General features: G+C 53.8%; 1 protein-coding gene across 1 annotated transcript; it reads left to right on the top strand.

Annotated features, from left to right (window-relative positions):
- Window positions 1–911: 911 nt before the first annotated feature.
- Window positions 912–3828, top strand: MAFA (MAF bZIP transcription factor A). Its single transcript, XM_084508498.1, has one exon. The coding sequence runs from the start codon at window positions 1631–1633 to the stop codon at window positions 2504–2506; it is 876 nt and encodes a 291-aa protein (XP_084364624.1). The 5' UTR covers window positions 912–1630; the 3' UTR covers window positions 2507–3828.
- Window positions 3829–26521: the final 22693 nt, after the last annotated feature.

Below are 26521 nucleotides of genomic sequence, written 5' to 3'. Positions count from 1 at the left end.
AAGGTGCCGTCCCGCCTCAGAGCTGCATTTTGCTGTGTTTCACCTGGATTTTACCGTTTTTCCCCCCAATTTGATGGCCTCGAGCTGCCTCGTGCGAAATTCCCACCCATGAGGCGGCCCCAAAAATGGGTCCGGCACCTGCTGGGGGAACCCAAAGGTACCGGGGGCGCCTCCAGCAGGTGCCGGTGGTCCCCGGGCACCAAGAGTTTATAGGAACGGATTAAAAAAAAAGGTCAAAAAAGCAAGAAAAGGGATCGGGGAGGTCTGGGAAGGGTGCTGGGTGCTTACAGAGCTGGGAAAAGTGGGGTGGGGAAGGGGCTGCACCCAGTTTTGGGGCCTGGTACCCACGGGAATGGGACAGGATGGGGCGGGAGGTGGTGGCCCTATAGGGAGAGGTGTCCCGGAGGCGGGCGTGTGATTTGGGGTGAATAACCCCAATTTGGGGGTTTTCCTGTCCTTTTTGGAGGAGGGAGCGGTTTATTCCTGCAGCAATCTGCTTGTCGCTGCTCTCACCGAGCTGCGGGGCTGCAGCCCCGTGATGGGACCGGGGGGGGGGCTCCCCAAAAGCGTCCCCAAGAGGGTGTCCCCAAAAGGGTCCCCAAGGGGGGGGTCCCCAATTTCCAGCGCCGAGCTGATTGACAGCCGGCCCGGGGGCGTTGCCATGGGGACATGCTAATGAGCCCGCGCATTCTCCTCTCTGATTGGCTGCTGGGGATCAAGCCACGCCCCGGGGGGGCGTTCCCAAGCCCTTCTCCCCGTATATAAGGCGGCGGCTCCATTCCGCGCCCGGCAGTGGCAGCGCCGAGCACCGGGGGGGCGGCCCCGGGAGCTTCGCCCCGGGGTCTGGGGGAGGGTGGGGGGAAAAGGAGGAGGAAGAGGAGGAGGAAAGGGGCAGAGGAAGGCTCGCAGCAGCCCCGGGGGTGGGGCCGGGGCAGGTGCCAGGGGCTGCAGAAAAGGGGGAGGGCAGGACCCTGCCAGCTGCTCGCTATTGCGCTCCGGCCGGAGGCTGGAGAGCGGCCGGTCCCGCACCGCCGGGGCTCCCGTTATCAGGGGACCCCCCCCGGAGGCCGAGCTCCAGAGGAGGAAGAGGAGGAGGAGGAAGGAGAGAGAAAAGCCGTCGGAAGAGGCTCCCGGAGACCGGCTGAAGGCAGCAGCAGCTCAGCCTCGCCGGCGGTTCCCGGAGCGGCGACCTCGGAGGCAGCCGGCGGAGGACGAAGAGCCTCGGAGGAGGCTGCCGGAGCCCGGTTGAAAGCAGCGGGGGAGCCCCGAGGAGCCCCCCCCGAGGCCGGCCTCATCTCGGAGGGGCTGCCCGCCCGGCCTCACCTCGGAGGCTGCCGGCGGAGCCCAGCCTCGCCGGGGGCTCCTTTCTCTCTGCCTCCGCTTCGGAGCCTCCACCGTCGGATCCCAGCCTCGTCGGGGTCTCCTCTCTCCGGAGCCTCCTCATCCTCGCCGGAGCCTTCCCGATCCCTCCCGTCGGCCTCCCCCGTCGGAGGGAGGCCGGCCTCGCCGCCGAGCCCCGCGCCGAGCGGTGGTGCCACGGAGGAGGAGGAGGAGGAAGAAGAAGAAAAAGAAGAAGAAAAGGAGGAGGAGGAGGAGGACAGCACCCTTCGGCCTCCCTCCATGGACTGAGATGGCCTCGGAGCTGGCCATGAGCGGCGAGCTGCCCACCAGCCCCCTCGCCATCGAGTACGTCAACGACTTCGACCTGATGAAGTTCGAGGTGAAGAAGGAGCCGGCGGAGGCCGAGAGGCTGTGCCACCGCCTGCCCGCCGGCTCCCTCTCCTCCACCCCTCTCAGCACCCCTTGCTCCTCCGTGCCTTCCTCGCCCAGCTTCTGCGCCCCGAGCCCCGGGGGGCAACCCCCAGCCGGTCCCCCCACCGCCTCCTCCTCTTTGGGCTCCAAACCGCAGCTGGAGGAGCTCTACTGGATGTCGGGCTACCAGCACCACCTCAACCCCGAGGCTCTCAACCTGACCCCCGAGGACGCGGTGGAGGCGCTGATCGGCGCCCCCCACCACCACCACCAGCACCACCACCACCACCCGCCGCAGGGCTACGAGGCTTTCCGCCCCCCGGCTTTCGGAGGCGAGGAGCTGGCGCCGGGCTCCCACCACCACCACCATCACCACCACCACCACCACCACCTGCGGCTGGAGGAGCGCTTCTCCGACGACCAGCTGGTGAGCATGTCGGTGCGGGAGCTCAACCGGCAGCTGCGGGGTTTCAGCAAGGAGGAGGTGATCCGCCTCAAGCAGAAGAGGAGGACCTTGAAGAACCGCGGCTACGCGCAGTCCTGCCGCTACAAGCGGGTCCAGCAGCGGCACATCCTGGAGAACGAGAAGTGCCAGCTCCAGGGGCAGGTGGAGCAGCTCAAGCAGGAGGTGGCCCGCTTGGCCAAGGAGAGGGATCTGTACAAAGAGAAGTACGAGAAGCTGGCGGCCCGGGGTTTCCCCCGGGAGCCATCCCCGGCAGCCGCCCCCAAAGCCGCCGCCGACTTCTTCATGTGAGCCCGGCCCCTTTGGGGAGGGGGGGAGGTTGGGATGGGGGGGAAAAAGTGGGTGGCTCGGGGGTTTTGGGGAGCATCCCCCGATCCCCCAGCTCGGCTTGAACCGAAATCCTAGTTTTCTTTCGGAAATACGGGGAGGGGGAGCTGGAAATGGAGTGTCCCCCCCTCCATACCCGCTGGGGGGGCGGCGGACCTGGAGCAGCCTGCATGCGGGACGTGTAGGGCGCGCCCCCCCGGCAGCGCCAGCGCCAGCCCGGTGGCTTCTTCCCCCCCCCCTTTCCCTTCAGCCCTGCGTGCTTAAACTCCCCCCCCCCCTTCCCAGACCTCTCCCCAAATTATCATTATTTTCGGGGTGTCCCCACGGATCTGCCCGGGGGGGCCCCGGCAGCGCTGCGCCCTGCCCGCACCCCGCGCCGCCCTCCCGGCCGGCGAACCTGAGCCCCCCCCCCTCCCCTCCCCTCCTTTAACTTATTCACCCCTGTACATATGTAGAAATTAGTTAGTTTTCTGCCTTTTTTTTTTTTTTTTTTTTCTGAGCCTATATTTTGCTTGGTGATTTACGGGGAAAAAAAAAAAAACAAAAACGACAAAAATCCTTTAAAAAAAAAAAAAAACACGAGTCTTAAAGTTTGTATGTAATAGCATGCAAATAATATTCGAGTTAATTTAATGATGTTGGGAAGAAGCCGAATGCACTATATACAGGAATCAATTGGGTTAAATAATACTGTTGTTTTATAGAGATTTAAAATTATCTATGCTCTTAAAAAAATAAAAATAGTGGGGGCGGGGGGGGGGGGAGAGGTAACAATTCTAGGGTGACCTGAAAGGCAATATAGTAATATATGGACTGCAAACGGTTGGCTGCTATCTCACTATGCACCAGATTTATTTATTAACCCTCGGGAAACGAAATATTATTTTAACCTCGGTGTCGAAGGAAGGAAGGAAAGGAAAATGCACATTTATTTCTTGCGCAAAAAGAGGAGGAGGAGGAAAAAAAAAAAAAAGAATTCGTGCAATTGCGCTTGAAGCGGAAGCGGGGTCGATCCTGCACGGAGGAGTGGGATGTTGTTTTTTTAAAAAAAACAAAAACATGTTGCTTATTTAAAAAAGAAAAACCACAAAAAAAAAAAAAATAATAATCTTGGGGGGTAAAAAAAAAAAAAAAGAAAAAACACAAGGGTTTTGTGGACAAAGCGAGCTTTGGAGCCTGGTGCATTTTAGGTACTGATCGTGCGAAGCGTTTTTAACGACCTGTTGTTTCGATTTGTGACGGTTTTAACGATGTTGCATCAAGATAAAAACTTATATTCAACTAGAGCCTGGGTCGGCTTTTCTCTCAAGCGGGGACCCCCGCAGCCTCGCCTTTCGTTTTGGGATTTCCTTCCTCTTTCCCATTTAGCCCGGTACCGATGCGAACCCTTCCTGGGGCGTGGGGGGCTCGGGGAGGGCAAACCCCACGTTCCCCCTGCTCTGCTTTTTGCTTTTCACTTTTCCTGCCTCTCTTTTCCAGCCGGGAACCCACGTTTTCCCCGGCCGATGGGTTCTGGGCTCCCCGGAGACCTCCGTCCCCGCGGCCACCGAAAAGTCACCTTCGCCCCAGCCCGGGGACTGCGGATCCCGTTGGACCCCAGGCTGCCCGACAGCGAGCCGCTGGCTTTGATTTTAAACGGTAATAAATGGCTTTCTTTTTTTTTTTTTTTTTTATTCCCCCCCCTTTTGGCTGCTCCCTTCTGAGTTTTGTAATTAAAAGAGGGGGAAAACTAACAACAAGAAACCAACCCTTTCCCTTCTTCATTTTTTGCAAATGTTTTGGGGTTGGCCGGGGAATTGCGCGTTCCCGGAGGCTCCGTGCCGCGCTGCTGGAGAGCCCGGGCACGGCTGTGGCCACTCGCTCCCTGCTTTTCCCCGGCTGTTTGTGACAAAACCCATGCTCTGAAGTCCTTCTGAACTTTTTTGTAGGTATATTTTTCATATTTTTCCCCTTATTTTTGCCCCAGGGGCTGAGGCAAGGTTCCTCCTGGCTCCCTCCTTAAATCCGCTTCCCGGGGTGGAGAAGCCCTGTGGCGCTGATGCAGCCCCCCTGGGGCCCCTCTGTCCTGCTTTCCCTGGCATCTCCGGGCTTTTTGGGACCAGAGGTGGTGTTTTTTATTTAGGATTTTTCTTGGGGGAAAAGCTCAGCTGCTCTGGGTCAGGCTTATTGAGTTTTTGGGATGGGAGCTGGGACACACGGAGGGATCCGCGGTCCCGTGCCTGATGCGCCAGGGCTGGGCTGAAAGCTCTGGGGGGAGGACTGTGGGGTTGCCCACCCCCTTTTCCTATTTTTATTTCGAGCCTGGGAAGTTTTGCCATCCCCACCCCTGCCTCTGCAGCCAGCCCTGCTGCCCTGCTCGGCTTCCATCGGGGCATTGCTTCCTCTCCTCGCTATTTTTTGGGGGTGGCTTGCAGCTCCCCGGTGGGGTTCACCCTGCTTCTCTGCACCACCTCTTCCTCCCGGTGTTCCCCCCATACCTTCCCCTCCTCGGCACGTTTCTGAGAGTGTTCCCAGCCATCCTCTTTGTGATTAAATAAGGAGAGTTTGGGGAGGAGAGGAAGGGGTTTGGGGCCAGCGGTTCCCCGCACCGCAGCGGCGCTCGGGGCTGTGTTTGTGCCCCTGGTCCCGGTCACCCTGCTCCGTCCTCGCTCCTCCTGCCCGTCTTTCTCTGCTATCCCCATCATATCTATGGGGTTTACGATGCCCCAGCTCTGGTTTTGGGGGAGCTCTGTCCCATGGGGTCTTGTCCCGGGGTCTGCTGCGATGCTCTGCAAACCCCGGGACAGCTGCAAGCGGCTCCTGCCCCCAATGCCTTTCCCTGCCCATTCGGTGCAGTGTGGGCAGCGGTTTGGGGCTGAGCACTCCTGTTGTTTTTTTTTTGTTTCTGTTTTTTAACCAACCCCTTGTTTTTTGGGAGCAGATCCATTCCTACATGCCCCATCAGCCCATTTTGGCGATCGCAGCATCACCCACTCCCCTTCATCCCTGACCCTCAGGGCATTTCTCCGACCCATTCTCCTTCCACTGCTGTGATTTATTTTTATTTCACAACCCCTGCTCCCCTCCCACCCCTATTTAAGTTCTTCCAGCGCCTCCTGAAAATCTCCTAAGCAGGGGAAAAAAAGCCCTGGAAAGGGGCACAGGGTGTTACAGCCTTGTATCAACAGTGGGGACCTGGTCCCCAAGCCACTTTCCTACGTGGGGGACCACGACAGCTCCTGGGGACATTTGGGGGCAGAGTCACTCCTCTTCTTTGCTTATCTCCTGTCCCCTTTCAGCTTTGGGGTGCAGGGGGCAGGGACCCCAAGTGTCCCCATCACCCCGACTTGCTCCTGGCACTGCCCCAGCCTCGTAGCTGCTGCTGGCAAACCAATAACAAAATGTAAAGGGGTTCATCCCCAAAAGGGAATTACTTTCTGAATTATTTTCTTGCTGGGGACAGGACTGAGCCCAACCTTGCATCGTGCGCCGGGGAGAGAGGGGTCCAGGCAATGCCTGCTGGTACTTTTGGGGTGTTTGGGGTGCAAAATCATGGCTTGTGCAGCACATCGGGGCTGTGTGTGCACTGGCAGTGTGTTGTGAGTGCTGTATGTGCTCAGGGCACACGTTTTGGGATGGAGGTGTGGGGAACCGCATGGTTGCAGTGTGTCACGGGAGCGTGTATGAATTTTGGGTTGCTCTGTCCCAGTTTTCAGATTTTTCTGCCCATGTCACAGCCCTGGAGTGGGGCAACCACTTCTCCTTAACCCCTTTGGGGTCTGTGTGGGGCTGTAGGACCCGGGGCTGTTCCTAAAACACTTCTCGGCTTCATCCTCGCTGCTGGCTCCAGCGGCCACGGGCATTGCAGGGCTGGGAAATAACCGCAGCCTTCTCCTCCAGCTGGCCCACAGATGGGTTTTGCACCACTCTCCCTGCAGGCAGAAGGGTAATTTTGGGGGACGCAGCTCCCAAAAGCTGCAGTACCCCGGGACTCCTCGCCCAACCTCCCAGCACCAAGCGGCTTTCCGCAGAGGGGGCAGAACGAACACCGCACCGGGCCGCTCGATGCGGCATCGCCGGAGCACCCCTGGCTCATCCCTCGTCAATTATTGATGCTAACACTCGGCAGGTTTGCCACCGAGCTGCTGCAGTGTGCTCTGCACAAGCCCCGACATCTTGGTAACATGAGCCCCTGCTACGGCCCTGGGATATTCGGTCGTGGCCGGAAGGCTGCTCGGCACGAATTTGGGGCCGCGTGAGCTGGAAAAGCGTGAATTGGCCAAATTTCTTGAAAAAAGAAACCCCTAGTGAAATGAAAGCCCTGGTGGGTTCAGTGCTGGTCTCAGGGCTGGTAGGGCGAGCCGTCCCTGCTGTGGGTTGGAGCAGATATTTTTTGGCTCGGGGTGGGTTTTAGGTTCTGGCTTGGCTGCCGTTTGCCGTTCTCCACGCTCCTGGCTCCTTCCTCAGGGCTCCCCTGTCCCCGGGAGCCAAACCCTGCCCTGCTCCCCCATAGAAAAATACACCTATAGGTATAGATCACGCTGGAAAAGCACAGCTAACCTCCTTCCAACAGCTCATGGGCTCGTTCACTCTGGCATTTGCCCAGCTCGTCCTTGTGGCTGGGATTTACTCCGAGCTCATCGCTTTTGCACCGACATTGCTGGGATCCTCCCGGCTGGATGCCAAGCAAGAAATCCCTGTGCACCGTGAACAGGAACACAGCTGGGTTGTGATCCCCAAAAATCCTAATTCTGGGTGTTCTGAGCTCTCACAAGTTTATTTTTTTTTAAGGCTCTGAGCTTGCAGAGCGCTGGCACAGGGAGCTGGGTTTGTGGTCCTGCAGCATCCAACCTTGGGGCATCACCGGCTCCGGGCCCTGGAAATAATAAAAAAAAATTCCCCCACATGGCTGGACTGAGAGTGTTAATGGGGAAAGGGCATGGTGGGGGGGGCTGCTGCTGTGGGAGGGGGGTGTGGGGTGGGATATGGGGGAGGTGGGAGGCAGGATATGGGATATAGGATGCAGGATATGGAATGTGGCACGCAGGAGGTGGGAGGTTGGATGGAAGATATGGGGCAGGTTATGGGACATTGGATGTGGGATGTCACATACAGCATGCAGAGTGTTGGAAGTGGGATGTGGGATGGCAAATAGGGGACTTGGGATATAGGATATGGGGTGTGGAGTGCAGGATTTGGGGTATGGGATGCTTTCCTCTAGCAGCCCCCTTGGTGGTTTGAGTGGTACCCATGTCTCTGCCACGGCACTGTGTGTCGGCTGTGGCTGCTGCTGTGCTGGACCATAAATGAAGAGAGAAGATTTTGGATGCTGGAGCACAACGAGAGAAGATTTCGGGTGCTGGAGCTTGGCACTTCCCTAACGGGACAGGTTCCAGCAAGGACGCGGTGCCAGTTGTCACCACCACAGCAAGTCACTCCTGGCACGTTTATTAACAATTTTGGGGAGCTATTACTCCTTATTTCCCATCACTCCAGGTAGGATTTATAGGATAAACTGATGTGTAACTATGCAATAGGATTCCCATGTGCACCAAAATCCTCTGCGGTGTCACCGACCCCAGCGCCTTGTCCCCCACGTGCCCCATGCTCCTCACCCAAGCTCCCCAATTAACTCATCAGCTCGGTGCCTAATTACACACCTGGAGGAGTCCAGCGGCTTCGTGGGTTTTCCCTCCCCCTTTTTCCCTTCCCGGGGAGGGGGGCAGCTCGAGCATCCCCCTCCCCAACCCCAGCGCCAGGTTATTTATTCATGTAACAGGCCGGGGTTGGCGCGCGGCTCGGCGCAGCCCTGGCAGCTGTCTGCTCCCTGGGAGCGCGAGCTGTAATTTGCACAAGCAAAAATAAACTAATTGTTATTTTCCATTTACATACGGGGAAGGGAGAAGAGGTGGGGGGAGGCGGCTGGGGGGGGAGCCCTCGTGCCTCCAGCCTCTCCTGGGGGGGCGCGTGCTGGGGGCTCTGCTGTCCTCCTGTCCTCATGGACCTCATCCTGCCTGCTCAGGGGTGATGCTGGTGGCCTCAGGGAGTGGTAGCTACAGATTTTGGGGGCTGGACCATCATCTTCCTCACCGCAGGGACAGGGGATGCTGGTTTTCCCTGTTGGTGAGGTGCGAAGCCCATCTTGGTGCTGGCACAGCCTGATGGGGGAGGATGGGTTAAGGCAAGTCCTGCTGGTGCCAGGCCCCCTTCAGGAGCTGTGGTGTTTTTTTTGGGTGGTTTTGCTTTGGCTGTGGTGTGTGCGGGTCACAAAGCAGAGCCTGGTTAATGGCAACCAGCAGAGACACAACAGGAGCACGAGCTGGGTGGATTCTCTGCAGGTCCACCACCCCTAGTCTGTCGTAGTGCCAGTCATTTGCTTGCTTTCTGCGGGCTCTTTTTGGGGATTTTTCATGCCCAAACACCTTTCAACCCACTTCCCCTTAGTGGTCTAGGCTTTCAGGCAGACACCAGCAGCGAGCTATGGTCCTTGCTCTTAGTGCTCGACTGAACGGGTCGCTGGAGGTCTAAGGATGCCCTGAGACCTTTGAGACCTTTGACCAATTTCTGAAGCAAGAGCTGCAGAAGGATGAGTCTGCTGGATTTTGGCTTGTGATGGCCACAAGCATGGTGCCAAATGGCCAAGGGGACTCCAAGCCCTTCCCTCTCACAGTTTGGTGGACCCCAAGGACTCCTCAGGCCAGGAAGGATGAAGAGGAGGAAGAGGAGGAAGAGGAGCACACCCACGGTCCCACACCTTGGAGGGCAGCATCCCACCATGTGGTGCAGGAGACCCCTGCCACGCTGGCACATCCCAGGAGCCTTTGTCACAACCCTTTGAACAAGATGTCGCGGGCATTTAATTCAGATTTACGCCGACAGGTTCTGTCCGTTAATTAAATATCAATTGATTGTTCGGAGAACACTTCCTTGGGTTTATCGCGTTTCTGAGAGACAAATCAAATTGCCATGTCATTAACTTGCAGCTATACAATCCATACATAATTACTGTCTTATTAATACCTTCGAGTTACGAGGAAGTTTTAGGCAATTAATATTTGTGGGATAGTTTGTATCAAGTTAATTCCGTCAGGGTTATGTTAATAATGCGGACATCTAATAAGTTGGATAATTAACGTCTTTCTCGTTAGCATCTTCTCAGATGCCAGTTAAATGTCAGGCCAGCCTTTGTGGCCAGGCTGTATTTAATTAAACGTGTTATTACGGGGGGACTCGTGGCTGTTACATGTGAACAGAGCCAGGTCGTGAGGTTCCTGCCCTGCCTGGGAGGCTGATGTCAAATGGGATTGGGGCTGGTTTGGGAATGGGATTTAGGGAATGGGATTTAGGGACTCGTCACAAGCTAGGATGTAGGAGGAGGCTTATTATTATTATTTTTTTTGCCGTGCAGGAAGGTCGGGATGCTGACCTGGCCAGTGATGGACCATCATTGCTTGGGTTGGTTTGGGTTTAGGGGTTGGTCTTCCAAAAAATTGGCATACAGGCACAGCAGAGTAGGGAAGGGACTGCCTGGCATTGACCCCACGTTGCTCCCCTGTGGTTTTTCACGTTCCTCATCCTTTGAGCTGGGGAAAACCACCAGGGAATGTGTTTGTACATGGCCACATGTCCAGAGCTGGGCTGCTGGGACGTCTCCACCTCCTGGCATGGACCATCCCCTCAGGAGGGCTTGACTTTGAGATCTTCACCAGGAGATGGCCAAACCCCAGCTGGGCCTGGCTTGCTTTGCCCACAGCTTTCCCCTCCCCGGCACTCATGAATAAAAGATGGACCCTACCTACCTGGCCTCTTTGTCTCTCTGAAATATTCATCAGCTGCTGATTAAGTTTTAAGGAAGGGATGTTGTTGCCCAGGTGCTCGGCCATGCTCCAGCTACCCAGAGGCAGCTGGTTTGGGATGGGAAGAGATTTGATAGGGTTGAGATTTGCCCTTTCTGATTGCTCCAGGAGAGGGGTGGGGAGGATTTTTGCTCCTGGTAGGATTCCCTGCAAGAAATCCTCATGGGAGCAAGGATTTATTCCTGCCCCAGCACCGACCTGCCAAGGAGAAGCAAAGGGCTGGGGTCATTTCCCAAGATTTTGTGTGTTGATGGGGTTGGGGGAGGTTGGTGGACTGGGGATTTGCTGCGTGGGGATTTAAATATAAATAAATCTTATAAAAATAAAGAATTGGTTTATTTATTCCTGGGACAAGGAGGACCAGGCTGGGCTCAGCTCTCATTTGGAGAGGTGGCTCAAAGCACAGTGAATCCCAGCACCTCCAGACCACACTAAGAAGTGTTGAAGACAGGAGGGGAAGAGACACAAGCCACCATGCCCACAGAGGACAGAAATCCCTTGGGTGCCCTGAATAATGTCCTCCATCCCTGGAAAGCATGATGGCTGCATAGGTGGCTCCTCTTGACAGCGAAACCTTCCTGGGACAGCACTGCCCCATGAATATTTCAGGAGCCAGTGTGGGGCTCCAGAGGGTCTCCAGAGATGGGGCATTAGTGCAGGCTGAGGAAGTACCAGAGAAGTGAAGAAAGCAGTGATGAAAACGAAGAAAAGACTGCCGAGGCCACAAGGTCAGGCATGAAATATTGATGGGGCCGTGTCGTGCTGGAAGGGAGGTGTGGAGACACTGGTGAGTCTGCGGAACCCCAGGCCAGGTTCCCTCTGTGCCCATCTCACAGATACACACCTGGGAAAGTTTGGGCAGTGGTTAAGGATGTCCAAGATGAGTTTTGTAGAAACCAGACCCACCAGGCACCTTATCTGCCAGGTGCTCCTCTTCCAGGATCTGTGAAAGGTGGGACAGGACATGCGGTGGCCCCCAATGTGAGTGATGTGTGGGTCAGGTCTTGTAGGAAACACTGGCTGTGGGGCTGGTGGTGGGTTCGTTGGGTGGGAGGGATGGGCCATGGGATGGAGGTGGTTGAGTTGGAGGGATGGGTAATGGGATAGAGGTGGTTGAGTTGGAGGGATGGGCAATGGGATAGAGGTGGTTGTGGTGCACAGTGCAGTGGAGGTAGGAGGATCAGGCAATGGGGTGGAGGTGGTTGGGTGGGATGGTTGGTCAACAGGATGGAGGTGGATGACCAGTAGGAACAGGCAATGGGAAGGAGGAGGTTGTGGTGGGAGGGATGGGAAATGGGATGGAAGAGGTTGGGTAGGAGGAAACCTTCAAGTGGAGACCCCAAATGGGGTCTGTGTTTCCCTTTCCTGGGCCAGCCTAGTAGCAGGGATGGTGCCTGTGGGCTCTGTGCCCAGCAGCCAGCCCAAACCCACAACCACAGCCACATACCAGGGCCTTCTTCTTCCTTCCCCACTGCCCCAACTCCTGCATGCATCTCCCCAGCCACCCCAAAGACGAGGATCCCAAGCCGGCACCCGACCAGCTCTTCCTAGAAATAACACCCTGTCAAGAGCCGTATTTTCTTACACAAATGATTTCCTTTTTGCCTCGCTGTGAGCTCATTAGCATTCCTAAACGTGCCCGCGTGGATCGATGTGGTGCTGGCCCAAACCACGGCAGTCGATTCCTGCTTGCCAGGAGCTTTTACCTCCCGTCTAATCAGGCAGGGCCCAGCTGACGGCCGCGTCTTTCTCTCGGCTTTTGTTCTCGTATTGGTCACCGCTGATTAATTTCCAATGGGTTAGTTCATCAGAGGAGGAGGCTCTCCGGTTTAATTAGGAGCAAGGTAATAGGAATGCGTGCTACGCAGCTGTCCAGCGGTGGGGTGTTGCGGGAGTCTCAGCTTTTCTTAAAATAAAGAAAAACTTGGGGGAAAAAAAAAGGTCTCTTTTTGCAAAAAAAAAAGGTCTTTTTTTTTTTTTTTTTTTTGCAAAGCTAGCATCTGGTATGGGAGCTGATGCATAGAGGGCTCCTTTAGCACCTGCCCCAGCCCTCTTCCCTGGTGCAAACTTCTCTTTGGGACACCACCAGGGTGGGAGCGACACTTTGCCACGGGGGTTTTTATGGGAGGGGAGGGCTGACCCAGCCGTGTCCATGCTCCAGGTCCCCGTGCTCGCTCCCGTTGGCTCTGCGGGCTCCAGGTCTCCTTGCGAGGAGCTGCCGAGTCAGCAGGCTGCACATCTGCAGCGCGGGATGCGCCGGAGGACGACATTAATCAGCCTTCGCCTCCGGACTTCGGCAGCCGCCCCGCGCTCACAGCTGTGCTGGCGCCCTGGGAAATAAACTCTGCTGGCTCCCCCCCTGCTCGCTGGGGGGCTGCACCCTGACCCCAGGGGCTTTTGGGGCCGGGGGAGAGATGCCCCAGATAGCTCCTGTGTTGGGAGGGTAGCAATGCTGGAGCCACCTGGGGATGGACCGAGAGGAGGCATCAGGGCTCCAAATCCTCCCTGTGATGCTCAGGGTGGGGAAATAAGACATGGTGGGGGCTTGGGGTGGGGATACCCATGCCCTTTGCTGCAAAACCCATGGGGTATGGGGGTCCTGTGCTGCTCAGCTGTACTCTTGGGCTGTTGGATCTGGGAGCTGGAGGAGGCCACGGTTATCGGTCAGATAACGTACTGAATTCATGCCCGAGGCAGTGCTGAGCTCGTTATGGGCACTAATGAACCCAGCCTCAGTGGAAATGGGTTGGGATGGGTGGAGAGAAATCACCTCCCACTGAAGATCTCCAAGCCTGGTATTGAAGGAGATCTTGTCCCCGTGCCTCAGTTTCCCTAATTTAACGTGTGTGGGGACGTTATGGCTTGGCCTGGCTAGCTGTGGGTTATATTTCGTTGTCGAAGGGCTCTTTGGGGGCAGGGCCTGCTGTGTGCTTGTGCTCACAACCTCGTTTTCCCTCCCCTGGGTTTCAAACCTCCCTTCCCATACCTGCATCCCAGTGGCTATGGCTGGGGGGGGGGGGGGAGCAGCGCTGCCGGGGGGCAGCGGGATGCAGGAGATGGGGACCCTGTGGCCACGGGGACACTTTGGAGCCACTGCTGGCAGCCGGCATGGACGAGTTGGGTTTTGTTTTTTGCTCTGTGCTCCCTTCCCTTTGGGCATCGGCTCTCCATGGGGGTTGGAAGCAGGAGGGATTGGAGGGGGGGGGACGACGACTCGGTGCAGCGTGCGAGCGCTTTGTGTTGTGGTGTAATCAGTACTCACTTATTCTCTTTGATTTTTTTTTTTTCTCTCCTTTTTGTTGTTGCTATTTTTCATGTTTCCACCGTGTCGGCAGTTTTCTCCCCCTACTCCCGGCCCCCCTTTCCCTTGTGATAAACCAGAAACCTGAGACCAGGAATCATTCAGGTTGCAAAGGACCATTACTGGGTCACTGGTCCCGTGTTGTGCCATCCTCCAGCCGCTGTTTCCAGGCTGGAAACCCTACACGAGGTTAACCCTACACGAGCTGCGAGAGCCACCCTCCGTGCATCCCTCTTGCCCCCAAGCCTGCTCCCTGTCCAAAAACCCCCAGCAAGCCTGAAATCCCCCAGTAGAAAGGCCAAAAGAAAAGCTTTTGGGAAGCTTTTAGCTGAAAAAAAAAAAAAAAAAAAGAAAAAAAAAGAAAAAAGAAAAAAAAAAAGGGTTTGTGGACTTTTGGAGGAGACTCTGCAACACCTCCGGATAACATGCACATTGTCTTTTCAGGGATTTGGGGTTGGGATGGAGCATTTGAGGATGCTCTGGGAGATTTGTGGGTAGCACTGTGGGATAAACCAGAGCTACAGGGCTACAAGGTCTGGGAAGGATTTTAAGCACAGAGGTGCTCAGGGGGCATTGGTGGTGCTGGGAGCAGCAAATCCTGCTGGGATGATGGGGACAAACTCGTGGGCACCAAAACACTGGGGGATTTTGGAGCAGGAGGTGGGGCAGAAGACTTTTCAGGGCCAGAGGTGTGAGCAGCTGGGGAGCATAATGGGCAGGGAGGTGCTTGGGGCTAGCAGGATGAGTTCAACCTGTGGCTATGCAGGGACAGCGGGTGGGATTTGGGGCATCCTGGCAATCTGGGATAGCAGTGGGGCTGGTAGGTGTGCTGTCGTTATTGGATGTTATTGATGGAAGGATACAAAAAAAAAATATCTACACTATTTTCCATTTGGATCAGGTGAAAATGGACTGTGGAATATTACAAATATATATATATATATATATGCAGGTATATATACAGGTACGTATATATAGCCAGGGGAGTTTTAGGTTAGATGTTAGGAAGAACTTCTTCACTGAAAGGGTTGTGAGGCACTGGAACAGGCTGCCCAGGGAAGTGGTGGAGTCACCATCCCTGGAAGTCTTCAAAAGACGCTTAGATGTAGAGCTTAGGGATATGGTTTAGTGGAGGGCTGTTAGCGTTAGGTTGGAGGTTGGACTCGATGACCTTGAGGTCTCTTCCAACCTAGAAAATTCTGTGATTCTGTATATACAAGGGGAAGAAAATGCAGATTCTTGTTTCCTTGATGGTAAGTCCTATAAAAGACTATTTGCTCCTCTCAGCTGGGCATGAGGTCCTGGCTCCTGCCTGGCAGTTTGGTTTTGCTCCCTGGGATTACTGGCTTTGCTTTCCTGTTCCCACATTTCCTTCACTGACCACCTCGTAGGGAGGGTCTGGATATTTTTACCCTGTCCTTTGCTTATTTCTGGGCTGTGGGAGCCCAAGCAGCATGTTGAGGCTTCCCCTAGCTGCACAGAGAGGGTTTTTGGCAAAGCCTATGTAGGCTCAAACCCTATAGCTCCTGGACTTATTGCTATGGCCTCACCCTATCTGTCTGGTCCATGGGTTGGATATGGGGATGAGAAATCATTTCCAGCACAGCGTGGGAGCATCAGGGTCCCATGGCACATACGACAGAGGGCACTGAGCTGGAGTCCTGCAGCCACACTAACGCCAGCCCCCACTTCCAACACCCGTCCCCACTGAGCTGCTCCTATCCCACATCCCCTTCTTCCCCTCCAGCCTGAGGGGAACAGCCTTTACCACCACTCCCCGAGGCTGCTAAAGAGAAATAGCACGGTGAGTATATGAAGGTGACTGCAAAGGCAAAAAAATTCATCATGGGTAAAGACAGGCTGCCTGTTCCTGCGGTATTTGGGGAGGTGCGTGCTTCTCCTCCTCCTTGTTTGTCACCCCAGGCTACCAGAGCATTAATTCTCAACCTTTTTGATCTTTTCCCCCAAATTCATCAGAGGATGCAGAAAAGTGGATCAGCTCCTAAGCAGTGAGAAAGTTGCTGTTTAAACAGAGATTTTTTTATTTTTTATTTTTCCCTTCTGATGGTGGGTGTTTGAGTTCAATAGGGGTAGGCTAAAACCAACACGGAGCTGGTCACTGAGCAAGTGCAAACCTCTGCCCCTCTCGCCACGCTCCTTGATGTCATCTTTCCCTTTGCACGGTCCCCAATTCACCACGGATGCTTTCAGTTTTTATTTTTTTATTTTTCATTTAAAAAAAAAATGAATCCCCAAACATGTAGAACAAGGCAGAATTACTGATATGATAAGGATGAACCAATATGAGCCGAACCCCAAGGCCCCCGCAGGAAGCACAACAAAGATATCCAATTTTCAGGCTTCTTTTGCTCGAGTTGCAAAGTAAATAAAGACTTGGGAAGAGTTCTCATGATTGAATGTCTGCTGCTGGTTTTAAGCAGAAGGCTCCTCAGCACCTCGTGGCGAGACATGCGTCGTGTGGCTGAAGAGTCCCTGGTCACCAGGGCTGTCAGTCAGGCGTCGTCTAACGGTGCTAAATTCACTTAAAAAATAAACACCACACATGCAAAGAAGAAATATTTAAGCAACCAAAAACAAAACCTGGCCGGGATCCACAAAGCAAAGAGCTGAGCAAATTGGGGCAATTGTCAAGGGAGGTCAAATCTGTTGCCTGTCAAGGCTGGCAGTTTCCTCTAGAAAGGACTTGATGCAAATCATCTCCGCGGAACACGCTCGGTACCCAGGGGCGGCTCTGGTTGTCTAATGCGCATCACTTCCGTGGGGCGAGTTTTGCATACGCAGCCGGGGCTGATTTTACATCACACTGAGCATTTAGCACCGGCTGCTCCCCTCCTGCAGGCTTTCCTGGATGTGTTTTTGTTGGGTTTGATCGCCCTGGGTTTGCAGTCGGGGAGATCTTTCCATACGGATGACCCCAGTGGCATAGGAGCAAGGGGTGGTGGAGTGGGACATGGGTTTGGTGTCTTGTTCTGCACCAGCACGCTGGGGGAAAAAGCAGTGAAGTGCTTCAAGAGATCATTTCCTACAAAAAGGGGCCGTGTAGCTCCTAAGGGGACCTAAAACTAAAGGGTGAGGTGGAATTGTCCAATGTGCAGATTCACGGAGTGGTTAAGGTTGAGGTCCATGTGGTCCAGCCCTGCCCAGGACCACGTCCAGGTGGCTTTTGGAGACCTTCAAGGAGGATGCTCCACAACCTCTCTGGGTCAGACCATAGCATGGTCTAATTTAATCACCTTGTGCATTTGCAACCCTCTAAGCCTTCAGGAGGAGGTGCCCACGGTCCAACATGCCCCCAGAAACTCCTCCTGTTATGGTGATGGACCTGGGGGAAGCATAGGAAAGATCGTGGAGAGAGGCAGGGTGAGCTGGGGTTTAAAATGAATTTATGAGCAACATCTACTTTGTTTTCTAGCCCTGTTACCATTGCAATTTACATCTTGACCCAGCTCCTGGGCTAGCCCTGAGCAGTGCTAGGGCTCTTCATCTGACACCAGAGCAAGAGCCCAGCCCTTGTCCATCTTTTTTTTAGGACTGTTTTTTGGGACGAGCTCCCCACAGTTTTCTTCCCGTTGTGTCCATCACATCTTCTCCTTCTCCTTCCTCCATGAAATAATTAATGCTGCTTTTCACTTTCCTTCCAATCCCCATTTTTTTTCCCACCTCTGCCTCCCCTCTCCCTGCCTAAATGAAGTGCTGTCAGGGCTCTCAACAGCTGCTCCAAACGAGGCGTTTAAGAAAGGAAAGCGCCCGAGACGGTGTGCTCTATTAAAATCCTCTGGAAGCTGCTTACAGTACCAGGGACACATCTTAATACAGGTGATTTCAGAAAGCCAGTGCAAGAGGCAGCATCTCCTACGGAGAGCGAGCAAGGCTTGAAAGCAATCTGCCTGCATCAGCCCTCGGTGCACAAGTCCTCGGAGTTTCTGTCTCGCCGCTGATGTGTGCACGCAGCCTGATGTTGCAGCAGCAAACAAGCCAAAGAGGCATCAAAATGGGAAGCCCACGAGTCCCAGATTTCTTCCAAGCTGACCTTGCTTTCCTGCCTGGGGGATTAGCACAGCACTGCTGGAGGTGGATTTACTGGAGGTCTGGTTGTGGGGTGTGCAGATCTCTGCTTGGTGCTGTGGTTGGAGCGTTTTGGGGGATGGCAGGGGTGAAGGATGCAGCCTGGTCTTCCTCCCAATCACGCCTGTAAGCCCCTGTGCTCCCTCTCACCCATTTGGGGCTGTTCTTGCCCATCTAGTGTGTAAGATTTGCTATTTCTACGCACCACACGGGGCCACTGCCCTGAGAGGTAAGCCGGTGGTGGAGTTAAACAGAAAATTGAATGTGCCATCAGCGGAATTAAAAGCGACCCACTCGAGGTGGAGAAAATTAGAGCCATTAAAAATCGAAGAGAGCCATCAAACCTAAATTTCCTCCTGTCCTTCCAGGAGCCCCTGGTTTGTGGGGAGGCTGCGTAAAGCGTGGACGGCGCTGCCTGCTCGCTGGCCAGGCAGCTCAGGCTTCGTCTGATGAACCAGGGGCATCTTCCCCTGGGCCAGGCAGCCTGGGTCACTCCGTCAGCCCTGCAGTGAGTCACTGGAGGTTCATTCAACCTCAAGTAAATGCCTGGCCGTGTTTGGATGAATGCACCATAAAAGCGCCGGCTTTTCTCTCCGGACTGCAAATGAAGCCACAGGTACGCAGCTCAGATGGACACACACGATGGAGACACCTAAATTTAGGGAAGAGATTAGTGCCTTTTTGCTGAGCCCTTGCTGGTGGTCCTCTCCAGCTCTGGTGGCTGCAGCATGGTCTCAGAGCCCGTGTTTCGGTGACCTGAAGACTTTTTATTTCCAGACCTCACAGGTAAGGAGCAAACCCAATTTTTTAAAGCAAGAAAATTATTGCTCAGCTCAGCTTGTGCATTGCTCTAAGGCACTTCTTTGTCTCTCAAGTCCTTTGGGCATTTGCTGCCTGTTGAATTCAACCAAATGCCATCCGTGCCACTCGTCCTCTGGGTGGAGGTGCCCCAATACTGGTATCAGGGTCCGTGAGTGCCCAAGGCAGAAAGTGCCTGATGGCTGCTGTGTGTGTTGGGCTCAACTTTGTCCTCTGCAACCCTGTGGTCCTCAGAAGGCTCTGAGTTTTGGTGCTTCACCAGGATGAGCAATATTTGGGCTGATACAGGAGCAGCACCCAGGGCTGCCCAGCACGTTGGCTGCCTCTCCGTCCTGATTATTTCATAAGGCAAAGCAAACCACCAAGCATTTGAGATGCTCAAGTACAGCAGCTAAGGAGCTGTGAAGCATTAACACTGATGAGAGCTTTAGCTTGATTAATTCTTTATTATTTTCTTTCAGGCCAGCACTGGGTGGCCAAGCAGGAGCTGAGGTCAATCTCATGCCAAGGAGACCAATGTGATGGACAGTCCCTCATGCCATTCATATGGAGGAAATACCTCCAGTATTTAGGGCATGGTTTACTTTCTCCTCTTCCCTTGGCCTCTCTGCTTGAGGTTGCCAACAAGGGCTTGTGTTCACGACCCAGCAATCCATGGGGTGAGCGTGGGATTTCATGCTCTGGGGACACCAAAACACCTTTCTGGGTCACCTACAGCCAGATGAATCATGTTCCCAGGTGGAGGATTCAATCAATCAAAGACTTTTTGCTGGTGCTACCACCTTGTGTCGATGCAGCCGTCCTTGGGACCTGCCCTGAACCTGTCCCTGGGGCAATTTGCACTAAAAATGTAACTTTGGGATTTTCTGGAAGGTTGGAGGGTGCTTCACAGCCCCATTCCTGGAGTTCCTGGATCTGGTTTAGGAAGAGCTTTAAGACAAGTTCCAATGCATTTGGTAAACCAGAGAAATGTGTCAGCCCCAGGGGCTGCAAAAAATGGCCAGAACAACAGCTCTGGCTCCAAATCAGTGCCCTGGGTGCAGAGCAGAGAGCAAGGATGCTTCAGACACGGGGCCACATTAGCTCCTACCCCCCTAGGCACACCCCAGGCTAATGGGATGCTGGCTACAACACCCCCAGCCTCATCTTCCCCTCTCCAGCCTGTCCTCAGAACCATTTTTTCACCACTTTTCGCGCCACGATCTGCTGGTTTTGTTCCTCTCCCCACGTGGCTCTGTCCTTCTGACCTCTTGCCTCTGACCTGTTGTTCAGCTAATGAGCGTGCAATTAGCTCCTGCCCTTCGAGTCTTCGCTTCTGTCAAGATGAAGTGCTGAAAGGGTGCCCAGGGAGGGTTTCTCTGGAGCTTATCTCATCAGTGATGGGCCTGAGATTTTAGCGTAGCAAAGGCCAGAGGTCAGCTTGCTGCAGCTGGCCCGAGGGACTGGTTTAGGGGAACGTGAATTAGATTTCTGCAGAAGGTCTCCTACAAGACGCAAACTGTTTGGCTGTGGATCCATGGGGTGCCAGTGAGGGTAACCACTAGGCACTGGCAAAGGGATTTTTTGCTCCTTGTTGTTGTCCAGTCCCTCCAGCTCTTCTCAGCAGAAGTCACGCTGGTCCAAAGAAGGGAATAAAGTCCCCCTGTGCTGTTTCTGGCTGAAAAATCCTTCTGATTTTTTTTTTTTTTTTATTACTATTATTTTTTTTTCCCTGGGTCATTTCAACCCTGATCTGTTCCCTGATGAATCACACCACAAGCTCTCACAGAAGATGTAACCAGTTGGAGGAGATGCATTTCCTTCCACTCTGAATAGTAAGAAGGCAGCAGGTTTGGGTCAAAAACCCATCTGGACTCAGAGAATTCATGCCCTGACCCTGGGTTTGTCAGGGCTTAGATGAGCTCCTTTTGCAGGCAGCTAATCATGACACCTCAAACTGCAGGGGAAAACCCAATGATCCAGAGCTGACATAGCTCCCTCTTGGTCATTTTGGGAAATGGAGGGCCAAGAGGGGATGCAAAACCTTGCTGAGAAGTTAAACAAGTCCAAACTATGAGGCAAAACCATAAACATATAGATCCAGTGCAGCCAGAGCTGGTTTCTCAGCCCAACACAGCAAAAAAGGGTCCAGTTTGGGTTTGTACAAAGGTATGCAAGGATGCTGGCATACAAAATTTGCAGGTTAGGACAATTTTTCTCCAGGTTACTCTGAATCAGGCCAGATCCTCAGCTCAGCCTTGTACGCACAGGCTAGGGGGCAGATGGTGGCAGCATGAAGGAATTTGCAAGAAACTCGACAGGATTATCTGAAACAAGTTGAGCTTGGGGAAAATTTTCAGTCTTCACTTGAAGGCTGTTTTTTGCCTTCCCCATCACTCAGCAGAAAGGGGTCCCGACCGCGGCTGGCTTGGGGTGGGACCCGGAGCCAGATCCCGGTCTCTGAATGCAAGCTCAGCTTGGGAGGAGAGAATCAGAGAGCTGGAAAATGCTAAAGACCCCTTAGATCATCTGCTCCATCCCCAGGAGGGCCGGCAGGATTGTCCCCCCGAGGTGGCTGGGATGGAGACGCCTGCTGTTGCAGGGCTTTCATGGTCTCCTCTGGGAACAGCAGCAGAGCCCAGCACATCTCCCTGCCTCCTGTGTATGAAGCTGTGAATTTTCTGCCTCTTGCTTCTAGTTAGAGCAGCCTAACATCCCCCGTTTCCTGGGGGACCTCTGCCCGGCAGGTAAAGGAGACCTTTTTTCAGTGCCAACCTGTGAGGGATGGTGATGGGCCTCGGGGTCCCACCAGCCCTGGGGCAGGAGGAGAGGCAGCAACGACAGTCAAGCGATTGGGTAGATGCAAACAAAGAGAAACGGGGCCCGAGGAGGATTGTCCTCACTGTGAATTCCCCTGCTGAAGCATATCAGGCAATTTCATCTCTCCACACTTGCCAGTCTGCATCCTCCCGGGGCTGGCACCTTTTTTTCCCAAGCTGTGCATGAGCTGAAGCCAGCACCGTCCCTCTCCCTGTGGGACACCAAAGGCATTTATGCATTTGCTTCTAACCCGTGCTGCTGAGGGATGAGGACACAGAGTTTTTGTCAGTGTGGAGGGCTGAGAAAGAGGACTGGCTTGGGCTGGGGATGATCCAACCCCACAGCCCCAGGGGTTGGGAGCTGGGGGGAGGTTGGATGAGAAGGGCTGTGGCTCTCCTGGAGGTCCAGGAAAGATGAGCTCTCTGCAGGAGGGGAGGGAAGGAACCCCCATGGTGGGTGCTATGCCTGCTGGGGGGCTCGGAGAGCTGTGCAGAACCAGAGAAACGGGGATGGGGTTGTTGGTGCAGCACCCCTGCACCTGGCCTAACACCCAGTGGCCAGTTTTGAGCCATACTGGAGACATTTCAGCAGCCAGCCTACGTCTGGCTCTGCCCAGGATTTATTCCTAGTTGGATACAGAGCTGGCATGGATCTTTCCAGCAGTGTCCCCACCAGAGGTCCTTCCACCTCGTGTCCCTTGGGATCCAGGTGTTTTCCACCAAAACAGGCCAGGTTTGCATGAGTATTGCTTCGTCACAGGAACCATTCTCCTGGTCCTGTGCTGAACACAAATCAGCCGAGGCAGTGAAAGCTTTGCTCTTGGAGCACCGAGTCATTAGAGCTTGGGAAAAAACGCATGCTCCAGAAATAGCCAAGGTGTACTTAGACTGTGAATGTGTGCAATCCAATTTAAATTGTAAAATGTTTAGAGAGCAGGCTGCCGGTGACAAGGACCTGTCCTTTTCTCTCTGCGTGCTGCACGGGGCATGGTGAGGGCTTGGACTCCCGTGGGATGGCAGGTGCTATCACACCAGGCGTGGCAAGGACCACAAAAATGGACAGAAGAACACCTGAAGAGCTTTGCATGGCGCTGTTCATGTCCTGGAGAAGACAGGAATCCAACGTGGGGCAAGCAGAACATCACTCAGATCCATCAGGATTTATTGCTTCCAGGTACGGTCAAAATGGAATAAAATTAGATGACTTTGCTTCGATGTGGTTTGCTGCTGAAGCAACCAAAGATCTTCTTTGGAGGAGGATCTCCTGGGGGCAGGAAGGGTGGAGGTGGCCCTTGCATGGTGTGGGCTTTCCACAATGCTTATCACCCATGGGTTGGGGTGGGTGAGGCTTGTTCCTATGTGACCACCGGGCCACCACCATGGGCACGTGGCTGCTCTGCTCCATCCCAAACCCCCAGCACCCTCCCTCGTGCTGGCTGCTCCATCTGAGCTCATTGGCATGCATAAACCTGGGTCCTGCCTCGTTTTTGCCGCACCTTCAGCCTCCAAAGCTGCAGGAGGATGCAGACATGAACTTTCTTGTCCCAAAACCCTGGATCCATCTTCCAGCTGCCTGCCCAAAGTTCTGCTCCCATTGCTTGCTGGCATTGCATTCACCCCTTCCCTCTGCAGTGGGGTTTAGGTGGGACCAGGACTGTGGCATTGCACTTGTAGAGGACTCCCCAAGTCTCAAAACCCCTCGATCCCAAGGGTATAAGGAGCTCTTGGGCCATACCCAGCCTTGTGCCCTTGCCACCATGCTGCTGGTGATGGAGCAGGGTCAACATGTGGTCTCCCTCCCCTGGAAAGACATCCTTATAGCGAGCATCACTGGGAGGCTGACATTTCCCCATTTCCCCCCATCCCTCTTCCGTCTCCCCACTTCCACCACCCCACCCCACTGTTTGCAGCCTCGTAGCCCTCCATGGTTCACCCAGAGGCATCCTCCACTCTCGGCTCCCCTCCTCTCCCCGGCTTGGTTGCTCGGCCCCCGCCGGCAGCTGGCGAGCCTCTTTCAGGAGAGCTCCGAGCTTTAATTGAAAGCCGCCGCCGCCGCGCGCACGAGCACGCAGAGACCCGGGAGCCCCTCTGAAGCCTGACTCAGGTTGGGGAACCTGCCGGCACGTCGCGGGCCCGACAGATAATTAAAGTGACAATTGATCACGCGGGAGGAAGGGAGGGTGGTGGAGATGGGGGGACGGCGACGGTGCCTTTCCCAAGGAAGTCACCGTGCCATCAAAGAGCTGCACCCCGCATGCACATGGCATGGCCAAAATTCCCTTTGGCCACCTCATCCCCTCTCATCACAAGGGGGTTTTTTGAAGCCCCCCAGGCCCCGCCGGGGCTGGTACAAAATCGCAGGGCTTGATCGCTGCCGTGTCGCGGCGTTTAGAAGCGCCAGGCTCGTGTGTGTGTGCGCGCATCAAGACAGATGGGCTAAAATTTCCCGAATGCTCATGAAAGATTCAGGGGCGTCACTTGTTAAATTTAATTGGGAGAAACCCGACTCGGTGCCTGACTGCACGGTTTGCTGGCTTTTGCTTAAGAAGTCAACTGACAAGCTTGTCGTGTGTGTGTGTGTGTTTGTTTGTGTTTTTGTTTTTTTTTTTTTTTTCTTTCTTTCCCTCTCTGCCTCCCTCCCACCTCCTTTCCCCAACTCCTGCCATGGGCTGTGTCGTGAATAATTCGGGGAACGTTTTCTCCTGCCGTCCCCCCTGACTGCCTCTCCTCGAGTGGATCCAGCTCCCTCTTGTTCAGGGCATGGGAAGGGGAGAAGTGGACTTTCTGTGATGCCATCAGATTGGGATTCAGGAGTTCCAGGGCTGCTGCAGGTTCCTCAGGTTCCCTCCAGCCAGTGATTTTGATCCAAATGTAGGAAGGTTCATAGATGCTTCAATTAATATCATGTGCCAGCATAGATCTGGGCACTAAACCCTCTGTGCCAAGGCTGAAACATTTTTGTTCCCCACATGAACACTCCATGGGAGAGGAGGGAGGTGCCAAAGCCCCTCTCCAATTTGGGTTTTCTGGAGCTGAGATTTCCAGAGGCTGGAGGAAAACTGTGTGCAGACAGGGGTGACAATGAAGTTTGATGACTTCTCATGGAGGATTTTGAAGGGGATGGGTGTTTTTACTGAGGAAGTGCATGTGCTACTTCTTTCTTGTAATAAAAAAAAAAAAAAAAAAAAAAAGGAAATGCCAGGAGGGATCCTTGCATGGATCTGGACTCACACGAGAGCTCTGCATCCCTGAGCACCTCTAAGCTGAGCCTGTGTCCAGCCACAGTTTGGTGGGAGCAGAGGGCTTTGGAAGTCGTGCAGCCCTTTGCTCAAGGTGGGATGTTGCTGGCTGGCAGCTGTCAGATTGCATTTAACACCTGAGTGCATCCCAGGCACAGCCCTAACTGCGGGGTCTGGGGCAGTGGCAGCACTCACCAGGGCTGCGTGGTGTGTAGGGGAGCTGCTAAGCATGAGGTGGGAGCAGTTTGCAAGCTGTTGGAGGACCTTGGTCAGCGCTTCCCGGGAGAGAAGGAGGTGGAACGTGACCTTGTTGAATGGACTATGGGTTGTCTCGTGGGATCTGCATGCTTAAGTGAAATGATTCATGTCATTAAGACTTTGCAAAAAAAAATAAATATATCCAGAGGTTTCCATCTGACTGCTCATCCACCCTTCTCTCCATCCATCCATCCATCCATCCATCCATCCATCCATCCATCCATCCATCCATCCATCCATCCATCCATCCTCTTCCAAACCTGTCATTTAGGTGTCATCTTCTCTTTCCCCTCTGTGCAGAAATGTCAAAGCCTCCTGATAGTCCAGGATATCCCAAAGACAAGACCATGGCAGAGCCTGGAGCCCCACAGGTGTCTGCACCCTGTTACCTTAGGTGTCCTCTTGGATAAAGCTGCCTGGTCCAAACTTTGCATCTCTGCATACCCAAAGTCATCTCTGCTGCTTTGGGAGCCATCAGTTCCCATTGGACTCATCTGCTTCTGAGCAGCACAATGAGGTCACTGTTCTCGGATGTCTTCTGGTTCTCCTTGAAGGGTTTTCTGTAGGTGGGGTGGATCAGTTGCTTCTCTGGTGTGGGTTTATGAAACAAATAAGTGCCTCTTGTTCTAGCTGATAAATCGCCTGCAACCAGTCTGATTTTTTTCTTTATGTGTTTCAGACCAAGATCCTAGGGCCAAAAGGTGGCTTTTGATGAATATCTAGACATGCTGGAGTGCTCCTGCCCAGAGAGACAGGAGGTTAGGAGACAGAGCTGTTCAAGGCAGTCTTCTTTAGGTTTTAGGTGCCAAACTCTGGCAGGTTTCCATAAGAGTGAGATGCTTTGGTACCAACATCTACACCAGGTTGGCAGGACACCTCACACCACTCATTTCTGCATAATCCCAACGTGCTGGTTCATCAGCTGAGCTGTGGTATCCCCCTGTCCTTGGGAATCCCCGCCAGCAAAATGCTTCAGTGTGAGTGATGTTGATTAGGGGTTAAGTGAGGCCACACTGGGGTAGGTGAACGGCACAGAGTTCAGTGAGATATCTGGTGGGGGGACAGAGGGGAAAATGCATTATTGTTCAAAAAGAAAGGGCCAGTCCACAGCAGGTCACCTGCTTTTGGGCAGTCTCAGCAGCAGCCAGAGATGCTCCTGGGTTCTGGGCCAGCTGCAGAAAGGAGATCATATCTGTGCAAAATCCCAAAAGAAAGGGGAACTGTGTCTTTTGACCACATTATTTGCTGGAACTTGTGTTTATATTTGTCGTCTTGTTTCTTTTTTTTCTTCTTTTCCTCCTTAAAACAAATAAAATCCCATCCTTATTCACCACTAGCAAAGGAGGAGGAAAGGGAGGAAAAAGAATTATTATAAATGGGGAAAACAGATCCCTGCAAAGGAAAAATGCTCCCCATATTTTTATGTCAAAAATTACATTCCCAAAATCACATATTTTGTTTTGATGAGGAATAAAAGACATCTGAACAACACAGAGATTTTTGTATTGTTCTGTACTCCATTTTTTATTAAAAAACTAGCAGTCTGGATGGTTTTTGATTACTCTGTCTCAAATGGGGTCTACCAACGTGATATTTGGGCCCATCAGGCCAGAAGTGGTCCCAAAGATGTCACAGGAGGACAA

The sequence above is a fragment of the Aythya ferina genome (assembly GCF_964211825.1).
Source record: "Aythya ferina genome assembly, chromosome: 2".
Taxonomy (NCBI): Eukaryota; Metazoa; Chordata; class Aves; order Anseriformes; family Anatidae; genus Aythya; species Aythya ferina.
This window is presented reverse-complemented; position numbering and strand designations above follow the sequence as displayed.